At 25.0% G+C, this 17,473-nt stretch overlaps 4 protein-coding genes across 4 annotated transcripts; 2 read left to right on the forward strand and 2 right to left on the reverse strand.

The window, feature by feature from the left end:
* The first annotated feature begins 6,894 nt into the window (after positions 1 to 6,894).
* LOC128964551 (calcium-binding protein 39-like) lies at positions 6,895 to 8,324 on the forward strand. The gene has a single exon (XM_054311176.1). The coding sequence runs from the start codon at positions 6,942 to 6,944 to the stop codon at positions 8,319 to 8,321; it is 1,380 nt and encodes a 459-aa protein (XP_054167151.1). The 5' UTR covers positions 6,895 to 6,941; the 3' UTR covers positions 8,322 to 8,324.
* Positions 8,325 to 10,371: 2,047 nt separating this feature from the next.
* On the reverse strand, positions 10,372 to 11,443 carry LOC128964709 (dolichyldiphosphatase 1-like). Its single transcript, XM_054311345.1, has 5 exons — positions 11,275 to 11,443; positions 11,103 to 11,203; positions 10,769 to 11,040; positions 10,547 to 10,678; positions 10,372 to 10,459 (listed from the first exon to the last, which is right to left on the reverse strand). The coding sequence occupies exons 1-5, from the start codon at positions 11,336 to 11,338 to the stop codon at positions 10,372 to 10,374; spliced, it is 657 nt and encodes a 218-aa protein (XP_054167320.1). The 5' UTR covers positions 11,339 to 11,443.
* Positions 11,444 to 13,141: 1,698 nt separating this feature from the next.
* On the reverse strand, positions 13,142 to 14,647 carry LOC128964554 (receptor of activated protein C kinase 1-like). The gene is made up of 2 exons (XM_054311180.1): positions 13,916 to 14,647; positions 13,142 to 13,734 (listed from the first exon to the last, which is right to left on the reverse strand). Exons 1-2 carry the CDS (start codon positions 14,462 to 14,464, stop codon positions 13,297 to 13,299), a joined length of 987 nt encoding a protein of 328 aa, XP_054167155.1. The 5' UTR covers positions 14,465 to 14,647; the 3' UTR covers positions 13,142 to 13,296.
* A 364-nt stretch (positions 14,648 to 15,011) lies between these two features.
* On the forward strand, positions 15,012 to 17,262 carry LOC128964548 (THO complex subunit 5 homolog B-like). Its single transcript, XM_054311171.1, has one exon. It carries the CDS (start codon positions 15,116 to 15,118, stop codon positions 17,246 to 17,248), a length of 2,133 nt encoding a protein of 710 aa, XP_054167146.1. The 5' UTR covers positions 15,012 to 15,115; the 3' UTR covers positions 17,249 to 17,262.
* The last annotated feature ends 211 nt before the right edge of the window (positions 17,263 to 17,473 follow it).

The raw sequence follows: 17,473 nt of genomic DNA on the forward strand, positions 1-17,473 counted from the left end.
CTTATATAAACTTTAATTATAATATTATCATAAATATTATATATATAGACAAACTATTTACAGTAAATCACACTTTTATAATACTGTAATTTATACTATAGTAATATAATATTATACAGTAATTCTACTAATTCTACTTTATAATATAATGTATACTTTATTTTATAATAAATATCATATAAATTATATATATATATATATATATCATATAGTCTATAAACATCAATTTTAATAAACATAATTACATTTAATGTTTGATTAAAACATAATTGTATAATATTAAATAAATAAATTGTCATAATATTATAAATTATATTACTAAAGGTTTGTTATTTAATAATTTTGTGTTATTTTATCAACATTTAATCAACAATACTGTATTATATATTATTTAGGTATTAAAAAAATAATTTGATATAAAATGCGAAAAAAAGATCAAAATATAATTTAGTACTTAATACTACTCTAATATTTATAATATTGTTTGATATAATTCATTTAAATACTGTATATGTCGTTCAACACTTAATGTCATATTTTAATTTACTTTTTGTAACTAAAATTATGAATAGTTAAGTTATTAATTATTTATTGGTTTAATTTTTTTTATATAAACTATGTAAATTTATTGAGAAATGAAATAATAATTTATATAAAAAATAAGTTATTTTAATTACAATGAATTTATATATAAAGATTCTTTTTAAAAAATTTGGTTAAAAGTTTTTTAACCCGATTTTTGAATAGAAAATATTTAAAATATTTAGTAATTTTAATTTATATATAAAGTAGAATAACTACTCTAGCATATGTAACAATAAATATTTGAAAATTCAAACATATAATAATTAATATGAATTAAATTGTTTCAATAGTTGAATGATGTTTTTTAGTAATTTCTATAGAAAATACGACATCATGTATTATAATATATTATAAAAACACTCAATTATTATTATTATTAATTTTAATAACTAGTATTAATTATAGTTAGGCGTTGTTCACATATTACGTTCGCACTTTTTAAGAAATCTAGACCCCCTCCCTCCCCTATGTTCGCAATTGTTCGCATGCAATCATTAAAAAAAATTACGTTCGCATTCCCTAACCGCTACCCCCCCCCCCATCATCCACAAGAAATAAAATATCTAAATGCGAACGTTCTACCCCTCCCCTCCCCTTCGTTCGCAAAAGTTCGCTTTGGCTAACCCCCCTCCCCTCAAGTGCGAACGTAATATGTGAACCACGCCTTATATAAATAATTTATTAATTATTAAACATTATCAAAATGTTACACAACCCCTGTGCGGGATCGGTAGACAAGCGCTTATCCAAACCGGTCAATGTCTACACTATAATAATAATAATAATCATGATTCAAACAATAAATAGTGCACCTGTATAAATATAAATAATATTAATTAAACTAATATTAAGTATTATTATTAATTATTGAGATTACTTTGATTGATTAAAAATTTAAACATTAACTTTACAAACAAACAAATTAATATTTATATTATACTTATAGATAAATAAATAAAATCATTTAATAAATATAAATTAACTTTATTAATAATTACTAAAATAATAAAATATTTTTTCAAAATTTTTCCAAAAATAAATCAATATATTTAAACAAACGATTTAATTTATTTACATATATAAGTTAATAAAATTAAAAATAAGTTTATAATAATATTTTTAATCAAATTTATTATTTCTAAAATATTTAAATCTTTATAATAATAATAATATAATAATCAATAGCTGATAATCTACAGTTATTTTTTGATTAAATAAATAAATATTTATTTTACTATAAAAACTAACGATTTTTAGATATTTTAAATTTATTATTTTAATTTCTAAAAAAAATTCTAAATAATAAGTAAATTTTATTATTTTTTTAAAAAACTTAATTTTTCTGTACGGGTTTTAATTAAAAAAAAAATCAATGGATAATAGATTGTCGGCGTCGCCAATCAAACTGTTGCTACCTGTCCTGCTGACTGGTAGCGAACCATTGATCGCCTATCATCGGGCACTGGTAGCTGACCTAACCTGTCCGATATGTCTGGAAATAATTTTATCAATAAATAAACCAGTAGTTACGCTATGTTGCAAACAATTGTTTTGTTTCAGTTGTATTAGACAATGGCTAAATAGTAGAGCACCGGTAGTTAATGATGATTCGGTGGTGGCCAATAAATCCAACAAAATACCTGTCCATTTGATAGGCAACCGCTATGTGAGTATCAATTGATGGCCGCACCTAAAGTTGTCATCAATCTATTGAATAATGTTTTCAACAAACAAAATGGTATAAAAAAAATTTTAATATATAACTTTATGAATATATAATATATATATATAATATATTATAAATACAGTGTAATCTTATAGTTAATAATATATTAATAACGATTTTATTGTCAATATTATAGTAAAAAAAATACTAATAATTTATATATACGTATATATAAGTAAATGTAATGCTTTATTAAGGTATATTTTTTATTAACAAAATACAAAACCAACAATAATAAAAAAAATACTAATAATTTGAAAACAATTTTTTTTAATATTTAATAGTATTGAATAGTTTTTTTAAATGTAAAATATGGAAAAAAATTTATACAAATTATTAATTTATGTTTATTTTAAAAATTAAATATTCCTTAATATATATATATTATATTATATAGAAGTATAAGGTTAAGATTGATTTTGTGTTTTTCTATATGACATATATTTTTTTATAAACTTTAATCTAATTAGTATTTTTTAGTTTATAAAAATCCGTATTAAATAGTATTGATTTTATTTGAAAATATCTATTCTATTCTAATATTTTTTTGCACTTAATTATTATTAGTATTATTATTTTAATATTATTAGTCAAATGTTTTTCTATACTAATAATAATTAGTATTATTTACTACTTATTTGATTTAATCATTTAATTATTAGTTTTTTTGTGGATATTTTCCGAGTTTTTATGTTTTTTTAATTAATACATTTTTTACATATAATTTACATTAATTGTATTTTAATATTATTTTTGATAAAATTGATCTCTACATGACATGCATATCATAACAAATTAAAATGAGACAAAATTTGATTTTTCCCATAAAAGGATTGACCAAAAATAGACCAAACATTTCATATTTTTGCAAATAATTATTATTTGTTAATCAAATAGTAATTTGTTTAATAAAAAAACTGCGATAACATGAATCAAGTGATGTAATAAACATTAATATTACTGAAAGATATGTCAACATTATGAAGGATAGTTATGTCAGTGGAAAGTTAGATAATATTACCAGTGCTACCAGTATTTGTACTTTTTTTAAGCATAAATATAAATTATATCAAATAAAACAAACAAATCATTGTAAATGTAATAAATATATTAGCTATTTATTTAATTTTTTTAATTTATTTACTCTCACATGTTTTTTTTGAATAGTTATATTTATTTAAATTAAAATATTTATTATATTAATTTATTTTATAGACAATAGGCAGCAAAAAAAATTAAATTATAATTGAAATATAGATCATTAATTGCCGACTAAAAAATCAAGTAAATACTCATTTGTTTAAAAGACATGTCGTGTTTATAGCATAGGACTTGCAATCAGGCAATTAACTGGACATACGGTAAACATTTAATATATATATATATATATATATATAGATAAAAGCCAGGAGTCGTCGTGTTTTTCAAGTCAACAACAAACAAACAAAAAAATTAAATACAAAAAGATAATACATATTAAACTAAATACTGTAATGTAATAAATAGATGCAATGTTTTTCTTAGAAATTGATAGCACACAGGGATGTGTAAAAAAAGTTGCAATTGTTTAGTAATAAAAGGGATCTCAAGAAAAAGTGAGAATCATTTGGAGAAAAGTCAGATGAAATTTATCTGTTCTCTCAATTCTCTGCTATTCATTCAATTGTATGTCTTTTATAATAATAATAATAATATTTATATATATATTCAATGACTTGTATAATATTTACCGTTTGCGTGCTCTATATGTACAGTATGTTTGACTCACACACAAGAATTTTACTATTAATTTTTGTGCTCAAGTCTGGTATCAATAGCAGACACACACACATACTCTGTGAGCACATCCATCCACACACTCACACACATTCATATGCCTGTCCTCTCTCTTCTCTCTCTCTCTTTCTTTTTCACCCACTTTTCCTTCAAATCTGTCGATACTTTCGGTAATGATTTACACGAAATCTCAAACTATATTCTACTCTATATTTTTTTAGATGTCATCGGAAACCGCAATAATAATATTATAGTGAAAATTGTTTGTGTGCTTTCATAATAAAAATATATATCAATAAGTTTTTTAGGGTTTATTTGAAATATTGTGTTTCAACTAAATTTTTTCTATTCACAGAATTAATTTTAACTGTCATAAGAAAAACTTCAATATTTATAAAGAAAAAATACTTTTATATTTACAATATTTATATATATATATATATATAGTTATAATAGTATATACAGTTTAATACATTTGAAATGTATTTTTTACCCTCAAAAAAATACATTTGAAAATATTGTTAAATTGAGTGACAATTTTTATCTGCAGTGAATTGTCTCGTGAAATGATAGATACTTAAGTCAGTCATAAAAATCTGGATTTTGTAAATATTATTTATATTTATATATATTATTTATAATATACTTTTATAGATATATTTTATATATATATGTATTACTTGTGTTATATCATATGATTAACAAACCCCAAGTGAACACTACATTCATATAACAGTTATATTAAATATACAGTATATATAATAGTTATTGGTTTTGCTTGTAATGTGTTCACTCCTATTTGAAGCACTCAATTGGCGTCAATTAGATATAATTTTGATATAATACATAAAAATTGGTTTTTTTACGACAACACATAAATTATTTAATCATATTTCTAACCATTAAGTTTAATAAATAATTCAATTTAGTTCAAACATTGATTTGACAAAAAAAGTGACGATAAGTTTTTATCATTGAAAACAGTTTTCTGTAAAATTGATTAGAAAGCTGTTGTAACTAAGTCTCTATTTCTATGTATTAATTATATGTGATATAAATTGTTTTATTCAAATAAATTATTTTTGTTTATTTGTGTGTGCAATGAAATGAGTTCATCACATTATAACATTAAATGCATTTTATATTTTGAATGTAAAATTATTTTTGTTAACTTTGTAATATTTTGTGCATAAATATTTCGATAATATAATAGTTATGTCATAATAGTGTCATATATATATGAAAGTATATTCATAAATGTAATATATATTTTATATAAATACGAAATACTATATTTTTCTTCAATAATAACTATTTTTATCGTAAAATTTATTTTCATAAACATTCATAAACTTCTAAAAAAAAATTATGTATTTAGATAATTATTTGTGATTTTTTGTTTGTGAAAATACTGTAAATATTAAAATTTTTAAGTATAAATGTTATCGATTTGATTATTAAAAATATGTTTATAATATTAATATAAACACGGTATTGTCGTGTGATTAATATTCAACACTTCAAACACAATATATACAAATAAAATATATATAAATATATTTATATTATATGATATATATATACCGTATAATAATTTAAGTCATGATATTGATGTGCAAAACTTGTCGCACAACTTATATTATAAATTCAGTGCCAGTAGTAGTTGTTAATAGGAAATAGTGAATATTTGGTTTAGTAGTCTCCTATGGTTTGCAAACTAATTATTTGGTTAACTACTGGAATTTGAGTGCAAATATATCATACATTGTAATAGCAAACCAAACAACAATTGAGGTCTAAATTATACGCTTAAACTACATACAGTAGTACTCAAAATATGCACTTAATTTTTGAAATAATTTGCTTCAAAAAACCAGAGCTAACTGTCCAATAAAGACCAAGAACTGGTTGGTGTTGTTTTTGTCGCTAATTTTAATACCGTTCCACTGAATCACACAACCAGTGGGTACTGTATTTGTGATTAATTTGAAGGTTGACTATCAAACATAATATACACACAAACATCAAATAGTGCAAAGTTTGTACTGAAAACAAATAGTTAACCATTTAATTAATTTTTACCTCTTCTATCAAATACTCTGTTATTTTTCACACAACTATTGAGGAAAATAATAATAATAATAATATATAAAGAAAAACGCAATGCTTTTATCAGTGGTTTGACTGTTTCAACATTATTTTAAATATTAATACAGTAATAATAATAATATTCATCCTTTTATTGTATTTTTTTATTATATGCTAATAACAATACAATATATATATATTAAAAATACATTAAAATAACAACTACTAATACAGTAATTATATAATTGATTTGTGTTTTCATAAGTGATTTAATCTACGAATTTATGAAATCATAATATATTTAATATTTTTTAGTAAAAATAATTATTTATTGTTATAATTAAGGTTATAACAACATTCACTAAATTTATAATATTTTATTATTATTCTACATTTAATTGAATTTCAGACAATAAAGCGATTCAAATAATATAGTGAATTCTGTGATATATTTTTCAATACAAATAAAAGTGAAAAAAGCATTCAAATAAAAGCACACAATTTAAATGAGAGAAAAATTTATGCTATTATTAGTATTATTATTGTTACTAAAAAATTTTTAATGTTATATAACATTTTAGTGATTATTATTACTATTATTATTATTTGTGTCCTTAATCTATGTGTGCATCTCAACAGAAAAAATCATTATTGCTATTATAACAGATATTTATGTTATAATTTTTTGTTATTATAAAAAAAAATATTATCAAATATTTTTGTTTGTTAACAAATGGTTTAATAGTGTGAATCAGAGGATATAATAATGAAGTTTTTCAGGCAGAGATCCTCAGCCTCTCTATCGGAACAGCAAAAGAAAAGTTTGGGTCCATTCAATGGCACCGATTATAAGACCATCGATTCAATCGATGAAACCGTCAAAAAGCTGAGACAAGCGCTGAATAAGTCAGAAATTTTGGACAAAAATAATGAACAATTCAATGATATCAATAATAAACAACTAATAACTAATGATGTCAATGATATTAGTAGTAGTAGTAGTAGTAGTAGTGGTCATTATAGTAAAACTTTGACGCAAACCATTAAATATGTGCCAAATAATGTCACTAACGCTGAGATTATTGTTAATGAAAATAATATGAGAATTTGTTTGGAAAATCTGAGACAAAATATTATTTTACATAAATTATATTTCGATAGTATAGCCAAAAATGACAAACACAATGAAGACAATAATTGTGGTACAAGTAGTAGTAGTAGTAGTAATAACAATAATGTCAGTCATAAAGAAAATAGTGATAATTCAATGCAAACTAAAGCCAATAGTGACGACACCCACAACACAAAAGTTATAAAAACTCTTTGTGAAGAGCTTTTTGCATCTCATATATTATTGGAATTGATCCTAAAGTTATCACAAATTGGTTTTGAAAACAGAAAACTAACGGCAAGTGTTATCTGTAATGCATTACTATTGCAAACAGAGAACAGGTATCTAACTGTAGAATATATTTGTACGGAACCGGAGATTATCTATTCATTGATTGATATATATAAATACGGAAGAAGTGATGTGACATTCAATAGCGGACTCATTCTTCGACAATGTCTTCAACACCAATGTTTGGCAAAAATAGTTTTCAATTGGAAACGATTTGACGAATTCTTCACGTTTGTCAACCAAAAGACTTTTGATGTGGCAATGGATGCCTTCATTACATTGAGAACACTATTGACTGAACACAAACAATTGACCGACGATTATATGACCCAAAATGGTGTCAAATTCTTCCAAAACTATATACAACTAATTAATTCAGACAATTATGTGACAAAACGCCAGTCATTGGAAATATTGGCAATTATTTTGAGCCAAAGTGTTATTATTTGCAAATTATTTGCTTTAAATACAACATATATGGCAATAATATACAAGCTTTTATGGCACAAATATCGGCACATTAGGTTTCGGGCGTTAAATATATTTCATGTATTTATAAATAACGAAAGCCAACTGTCCATTGATGTTATGGACTTTATACTATCGCAATCAGATAGAGATAAGTTGCTTGAAATGTTGAATCATTTTAAAAACTACAAAACGAAATGCAAATATTTTTTAGCTCTCAAACCGTTTGCCGGAAAATTGATTCAGTTTTTCAATACATCTACAGATGAAACTTAAAGTACAATGAAATAGCATTAGATTGTATTTCCTATAGTTATAAATATTTATATGTTTTACAAATACTGTACATTACATGGTTTTATTTTTTATAGTGAATAAAAATCTAATAAAAATTAAATTTTCGAATAATCAGTAAAAGTATTTTTTAATTAATTTAATTAACATTTAATCATTAAATCAAATTTTAAATATTAGAAAATTATCAAGAAATTAATTGGTAGTAAGTTTAAAATAAAACTTATAAATTAAATTTAAATTATTTTTAAGATGATTAAAATTTTGTTATATAAAAGTTTTGTAACAGTTTTGTTATAATATAGGTATATTTAAAATATTATTTAAAATGTCATATTTTATAAATATTAAAATAAAATGTTAGGAATTATTTGTTATTCTTGAAATATTATGGAAATCAATTTGAATTAAGTTTTAGTAATATATATATTGTGTAATAATAATAATGATTTGGTTGAAAGTTATGTAATGTACTGTTTAACATAGATCTCATTAAAAATTTATTTTAAAAATAATATCTAATATATAATATTAAAAAAATCTATTTAATAATTAAACAGTAGTATCACTTATTATCGCATAAATTATAAATATTATAATCATTTCAATAATTATGTCTTATAGTAGAAATAAATTTAATACTTTTGTAAAGTTAATTTCAAATTCTTTAATTATTTTGTTATAAATAATTTATTATCTAAGCATTAATATATCTAAGCATTTTTATCGTAATTATATGAAGAATTTTATCAAATAATATTAATATTATAAGAGGGAAATTTTGAAATTTAAAAAAAAAAATAAAAACTGTATACAGTATATTATTATTATTATACAAAATTATAATTAATGACCGAATTTTACATTATTATATTTGATCATTTAAATTATTTAAGTTTTAATTTTATTTAACAATTATCTACCGTATATAATTATAACTGTACATCTAACTATAGATATCTATTTCTCAATATATAGTTTAAATTTATATTAATTAAATTTTTAAACAGTCCAATTACTGTACTAAATAATGTTAACAAAATAACATATTATTAATAATAAATATTATATTACATACCTGTATTAAGTATCACATATATACAGTATAGAAACTTATTGATATATTGATTATAAATGATTGCATTCACAATCAATGCAAACATATCGGTATCTATCAATAATTTGGATTATTATTAATAATAGTTTATTACTAATAATTTATTAGATAAAATTTAAATTTATATTTAAAATGTTAAAACTAAATGTTGAGCGCAATCTATGAAGTTGTTTAGTTGTAATTAAATGTGTAATAATTAATTTTTATATCAAAAATTATTAAAAAATATATCAGTTTTAAATAAAATTTTATTTGTGTTTTTTATTTATCTTCATTGGTTTTAAATTATTTTTAAATTGATATTTTATAATTTATTTATTTATGATTGCAATATTGATTTAGAATTTATTAATTTTGTTTAAATATATTCATTTGATTAATTTTATCATATTTTTTAAAAAAAACTTATAAAAAATCATTTAATCTAAATTTAATACTCGTTTAAAAAAATTTAATAAAATATTCACCATAACCTGTAATTAAGATTTATAAATTACAATAGTTAAAAGATTTTATTTTATATAAATTTTTATTTATAATTTACAAAAATTATCTATCAAAGTATTAGAAATAAATTTCGATAATGTATTTTTTTAATAAATATTATGACCATAAAGTTTTTATGACAATAAGATACAATAATTTACCAGTATATGTCTTACAATTAATTTGACCCCTGAGAACTATAAAAATAATATACTACCGGTAAATATAATTAGATACCTGCACATATTAATAAATATGACAAAAATAGTTTATTAAAAAATATACAAACATATAAAAATGTAAAATATATGTAAAATATTATTTATATCACTTATAATTGCATACTAAATATCAAATATTTTAATTTAACTAAATCTATTAAATTTGTGTCATCAAAATAATACAAAATCTAATTATCAAAAGTACTAATCATTTCTTCTTTTTTATTATTTCTTTATTATGACTTCTTTTTGGTTCAATATAAACATTTGTTAATCCAATAAATCTACTAATTTTCCTAAAATAGATAAAAAAACAAATGTTAAAATAAATTTTTTATAGTATCAATAAATCTAATATTCATTTAATATAAAATATTTTATACATCTTTAAAATGAAGACAAATATGTTTGGCTCAAAAACATAATTAATTATTGAAAACCAAATTATGGCAAATAGTAAACCAATGGCTATTCCAGCAAAACATTGACTCCAATAGTGATATAATAAATAAATTCTGATAATAAAACAAATTAGGGATTAATTAAAATTTTAAATATAAAATTTGAATCAGTTATATGATTGTCAAACAGATTATTATACAGACCTGGAATAGACCACAAAAATAAATAACAAAGTTATGGCAAAAACTAAAAGTGATTTAAATTTGTTAGACTTTCGTTTGAGTCTAAAGATGAAGAATAGTAAACAATAAAATGTAAAGAAAGCCATGAACTGGGAGTGTTGTGATGGCATCCCATAGGATCTGTTAGAGTGATACTTCTGGTTAACCACTTGAATGGGTCGCGACTGACGAAACAGTCTCTTCAGTACTAAACAAAGCACTTCATTGAGTAGTTGACCGCAAAAGAAGAATATCTGTCCAAAAAATATATCAATTAAACCATTTTTTTGTAGACAATTGTCGGCACACGACTTACCACATGAATGTCGCGGACAAACAATGACAATGTAATGAATGCAACGACAATCCCGAAAGGTGTCAGTGATAACAATGCCAACAACTGACCCGTCGTGTCATCTGATTTGTGGTAAAATGCAATCATTAGTCTCACAATCGATATTGTAATCATTATTTAATTTAAGACAAACCTTTTGGATATAAAACATGTGTTATAGACAATGGGATCCATTCTTCTGCAGTATTGGTGTCCATTAACGACCTGAGTCTGGATGTCTAAGTCAAGTGACTGTAAATGTAATGCAAAGGCACTAATGGTTTAGTGATTTGTTGTCACTATTACTGTGTGTTTACGTAAACATTAATACAGTAATAGTAATAATAATAATAATAATAGCATTGCAATCACGTGACAATAACTTTTCATATTATGTATTAATATTGAAATATATGTCAAATAATAGGATAACTCATAAAATAATTATTATGTAAATGATTTTCACTTACAAATCATATAATTTTGTGCATTTGATTATTGATTGGCATATAAATTACAGATTTGCATTTAAATATACATAAATTATTAATCGATGAAATGAAACTATATATTATGTATGCGATAAATAACACATACACAATATATAACTTATTAATTATGAATATCTTGTATAAAAATTAAAGCAAAATTATTTTATAGATAAGTTAAAAGTATAATTTATTTAAATAATTAGACAATGAATTTATATGAATTTTGTACTAATTATTATATGAATATAAATGTACTAATTATTAGGTTATAATTAAACCATATTTGTCTTTATATTATAGAATAAGATTATATTATTAGATAATTATGTATAAGAATAACAATATAATGATAGAATTGAGGAGTTTTACACTTAAATTAATAAAACAATTAAAAATATAATTTGGATTTAATTGACGTATTTTAGATTTTAAACTAAATTTATACATTAATTTATATACCAGTATAGTAGTTATGGGTATATATATTATTGATTAAAACTAATAATTGATTTTAATATCTATTACTAAATTTAAAATAGAATAATATTGTATAATACAGTATATAATAAAAAGTAATTAACAAAATTTTAAAGAATTTTTATTTATTTATATATTTAAGAATTTATATATAAGAAAATCCAATAAAAATACTTAAATAAATTTATTTATTAAAAAACAAATTTTTATACAAAATAAAACGGTATTGATAGTACTGTAGTTGAAATTATTCATCAATTATATATTCATCAGTTATATAAAATTTAATTTATATAATTTGAGTAAAAAAACAACAAAATTTTTCGTTTAACAAAAATAATTTTTTAATACAATTTAGTTTTCCATATCATTAAAAAAATATTCAATTGTATGATTGAGAGACAGTTGTATAAAGTTAATGCAATTTTACTAATAATATATATATATTATATAAATAAAGCAAAAATGCATTTAATTTGTTTCTTTAAGAAGTCTTGGAGACGACTTTCGATTTATTGGATGTCTTACTGGAAACGGCATCACTAGTGGGCGCCGGTGTTGTCGATTTCAATGCCGAAAAGTTAACGGACAGTGTCTCGTCATTTCCTGAACCATCGACATCGGCTTCAGAGTCACCACTTCCTGCACAACAACAGACGGCACCCATTGATTGATTGATTGTAATAACACAATAGAAATTATGGGATAAATATCTGAGACGTCCACTAAATATTATTATATATTTACGACACTTTTGATATCTCAAAATAATTTCGTATTTGAATTGACAGTCGTCTGCCGGTTAAGTGATAATCAAATAGTAATAGTTTATAATTTTCAAAAAACAATTATCTTTTTAAATCACGTTTTATAACAATTACTTACAGTATTGCCATTGCATAGCGTATTATTGTGTTTATTAATTAGTTTTTAAGTGTTGATTGTTAACATTAATTGTTTTCATTAATTTAGTTATTACTCAATTGATAACAAAATAGTAATTTAAACATTATATCATATTTTGTCATAACTTTTGTAAACATTTTTTCCAACACAACTTCTTAAACAAATGTTTTTTATTTTTATTCAAATCATTAATAAATGTCATTAATTTCCGATTTCAAGTAAATTATGGATAATTCACATTAAAATACAGAAATTAATGACAAGTTCTTTACATAAAAATTAATTTATTATTAGTTATCAATTTATGATGCCTTAGAACTGGTGGGCACCACTTGCCAGACTCGGATCAAATTGTCGGTATAACCAGCAAATAATGTAATACCATCGGCACTCCAGGCAAGTGATATGCACTGCGGAGCCTTTGTCTTGGATGAAGCAGAGATAACCTCAGGCTTGAGTTCATCCACCAAATGTTTGCCTTCCAAATCCCAGATCTTAATCGAGGGACCGGTGGCCACACAAAGCCAATATCGATTCGGCGAAAAGCAAAGAGCGTTAATAATGTCGTTGTGATCCAAAGTATACAGATGTTTGCCTTCATTCAAATCCCAGAGCATAGCCTTAAAGTCCTTTCCGCCCGAAGCGCATAGAGAACCGTCGGGTGAAACGGTAACAGTGTTTAGATAGCCGGCGTGTCCGATATGGTTGGTCTTTAGTCGACAATTCGTCAAATTCCATACCTATTAACCAAATAAATCAATAAATTAAAAACATATTCTCAAAAACAATATTCTTCTTCTAATAAATTTAGAATATTAATCATAAATGCAGAACAACTGTCAACAAATGTTATCAGAATTGGTGTATAAAATCTAATCATTTTAATTCAATAATTGGTAATTGATTTTCTTCAGTACATACCTTGACATGTCTGTCCCAACCGGCGCTCACAATGATTGGGTTCGAGTTCGACGGCGAAAATCGGACACAACTGACCCAATCTGTATGTCCTTCTTCTTGAATCGTGTACTTGCATTGGGCTAAAGTGTTCCACAACTTAATCGTCTTATCGCGACTTCCGGACACAATCTGTCGATTATCGGCACTGAAAGCAACCGACAATACATCCTTAGTGTGATCTTCGAAACGACGGGTAGTCTTGCCAACAGACAGATCCCATAAACGCAGTGTCTTATCCCAAGAGCCGGACAGAGCGTACTGACCGTCCATCGAGAGGACAACGTCTGTAATGAAGTGTCCGTGACCACGAAGACGCTTCTGGGGAATACCATAGTTGGCGTCATCTCTGGTCAGTTTCCATACAATCAATGTCTTGTCCCGAGAAGACGACAGAATGGTGTCCGGAAAGCGGTTGTTGGTTGCGATTTGTGTCACCCATGAGTTGTGTCCCATAAGAGTGCCCTTCAAGAGGAGCTCCTCATTGGGCGACGATTGCGCTGCCGATGTCATTGTCTGATACTGTTTGTATTGTTAGACAGGTCTCAGTGGTCACAATCAGGTGATAATTGTGATCAAAGTGTCACTAAAAGACACGCTTATGTCTTAACTGAAGTATTGGCAAAACGGAAAAGGATTTTCATTTACTAGTTCTGCAAAACACGTGACCATTGATTGAAACTTTTCAGACAAACAGTTAACACATATAACGATACACTTTGTGTTACATCTATTGCATACACTTTCTATTGATTTCTATTCAAATACAATACACACTCAACACAACATACACTCAATTTTATTGTTACGGTTTTTATGAACACTTTATATATATATTAATAGCACTTTTTTGTTAATTTATATACAGTTTTATTAAATATTTTTATAAATATAAATGTTAATTATATTAACATAATTTACTAAAAAATGTTTAATTAGATAACAATAATAATTTTAATTTAATTAATATTTAGTTAATAATAAAATCAATAGTTTTTTGTTTTTTTGTTGTTATATTTGATGACAATATTTGTGAACGTAATTACTGAATGACAATACAATTGAATACATTTTTAATGCAAAGCATTGACTGAAAAACAATCGATTGTTTTGAAAGTAATTGTAATTAAAAAACAAACAGAAAATCATTTCGTAATCAAAGACATGAACCGTTCATACGATGGCCGCGACAATAGATATCGGGACACAACCCGACGGGACGAAAGTCGCGATCGGCGACAGTCTTCCACTACAACATCTTCGCCATCAATTAAGCGGATGAAGACATCGCAAAACAGTGGCAGTCAGTCGTCGTCGACTAAAATAGTGGCCAACAGTCAGAAAGAGAGCCGACCGGCCAATAATGAGCCCAAAATTGATGTCTTGAAGCTATCGATGGAAGCCATGAAAGCCGAAGAAGACGAGGCCATCAATAACTCGAGCGCCGAACAGGATCTCAAAGAGTTTCGACTCAGATGTAACTCAATTCGCGATATTTGTAACCAAATTCTTGAGGCGAAGAACACGAATGATACCAAACAATTGAATTCATTGCGAGTCAAGGGTTGTCTTCATTTTTTAGCTTTAAAAACATTGAACCGATGGGACAAATATCGATGTCGTGACGCCAAAGATAAACTACAAGTTGCCAAACAAAAGGTCGACTGTTTTCATCTGCAGCTCCAGAATATGTTGTATGAAGTGATGCATTTGCAGAGAGAGGCCAACACTTGTCTATCGTTTCACTCCAAAGATGAAGACATCGATTTAATTGAATTACAAGAGTTTAAAACAGTGGCCGATGAAGATCTACTAGAAAAGTCAACTAATCCACACTCAACACATTTGGCTCGACTTGAATGGGAATTAAGACAACGAAAACAATTGGAAGTGCAATTGAAAAAAGCTGAAGAAGTTAAGAACCAATGTTCTCAAGAGATTGTTGTCAAACGAGAAACTCTCGATAAATTGCAACCTATGTTGAAGTCGATCGTTGAGGCGACACAACCGCTCTATTCTGAACTGAATCTTCCTCTTCAAGTCAGTGATGTCACACACGCTATGGCACAATATCTCTCGCGACCTCTTTATGTACTATATGTACAACTTATATCATATAAACACGCGACTCGTTCAAAGTTTTCTGTTAAAATCAATGGCACTATCGATGACGTGAAGACATTTGAGTTAAATACAAAAGCAGAAGAAGAGGAGGAAAATGAAGAACAAGAAGATGAAGAAGTGTCGACTCGAAGGAGTAAGAAATCCCGTCACAGAAAGTCTATTTCACATTCAAATAAGACATCACTTTTAAACAAATTGATTGCATGCCATCCATTGACTGTTGAATTAAAGTTTACATCAAATGAATCCACACTTAAATGTGTTTTCAGTTTTGTTTTACGTCTTGAGATAATATCACTCAAAGTGATTGTCGAACAAAAGGAATCTATTAATCATTTTGAAGTACTTAATCAATCACTTCTAACAAACCTATTGACTACTAAAGATGATAGTCATTATTCGCCGAATCCATCCAATGATCACACAATTAAAGCCTATGGAGTTCAAGAGTTTAGTTCATTAGTGGATCAATTAGGCTTTTCTTATAAATGGTGTCAACAGATATCAGGACTTGATTTCATCTCAAGTAATGCTAAAAATATTTCAAATTCAGTTTCTGTTAATTCAATGGATCAGACAATCAAAGCTATTTCAAGAAGATTTGAGTCAAGACTAGCTCTTCAGAAACAACTTTGTAATTTGGATACCAATTACATTGATTTGCCGAATGAGATAACATTAAAGTCTTGTCCACAGGCGGTGTCTAATATCAAAGAATTTAAAGAGATTACAAGCGAATACTTTTATAGTTTGTGTCAAATAAATGATTCAATAGTTATGGATTCACTCGATGTCGACAATAGTTTTATATATCTGGCAACCGTTGAACGCGGATCGACATCACTGAAGGCACTTATTCTTTTACCATTAGATTATCCAACGAATCCACCATTTTTTCATTTATCAATTGGCAATCAATCGCATGATAATAATAAAACTTCACTAAGAGATTTGGAACAATTGATCAATTGTTGGTGTCCACAAAATTGCCAAAAATCATATCAATCATTATTACTGTCGTTTCAAATCTATAGATTGCGACTCGGATTTGATATGTTTGTTGAAAATAGTCAATCGATAACTGCAGACATTGAAGGACCCAAAGAATTTTCATCGAAACTAATGACCAGTAAATATATGACAGGACGTGACCATTGCATTGCTTATTATTAAAACACATTTATATACATAACATTAAAATTATTTTGAATATATAACTTTTGAATGAATCATTTGTTTTCATTGAAATTTATTTTTAAATAAAGTTGTATCAAAAAATATTTTTATTAAATTAATGTATTAAAAATTATTATTAATTTTTTTGTAAGCAAACAATTATTTTGGTAATAATGGTATAGAAATATTAGTATGATTTGTATTATAAGTATTGTTAGGCAT

This window comes from Oppia nitens, unplaced genomic scaffold (assembly GCF_028296485.1).
Source record: "Oppia nitens isolate AA-2021 unplaced genomic scaffold, nextdenovo-longstitch-racon4-pilon3 scaffold9_pilon_pilon_pilon, whole genome shotgun sequence".
Taxonomy (NCBI): domain Eukaryota; kingdom Metazoa; phylum Arthropoda; class Arachnida; order Sarcoptiformes; family Oppiidae; genus Oppia; species Oppia nitens.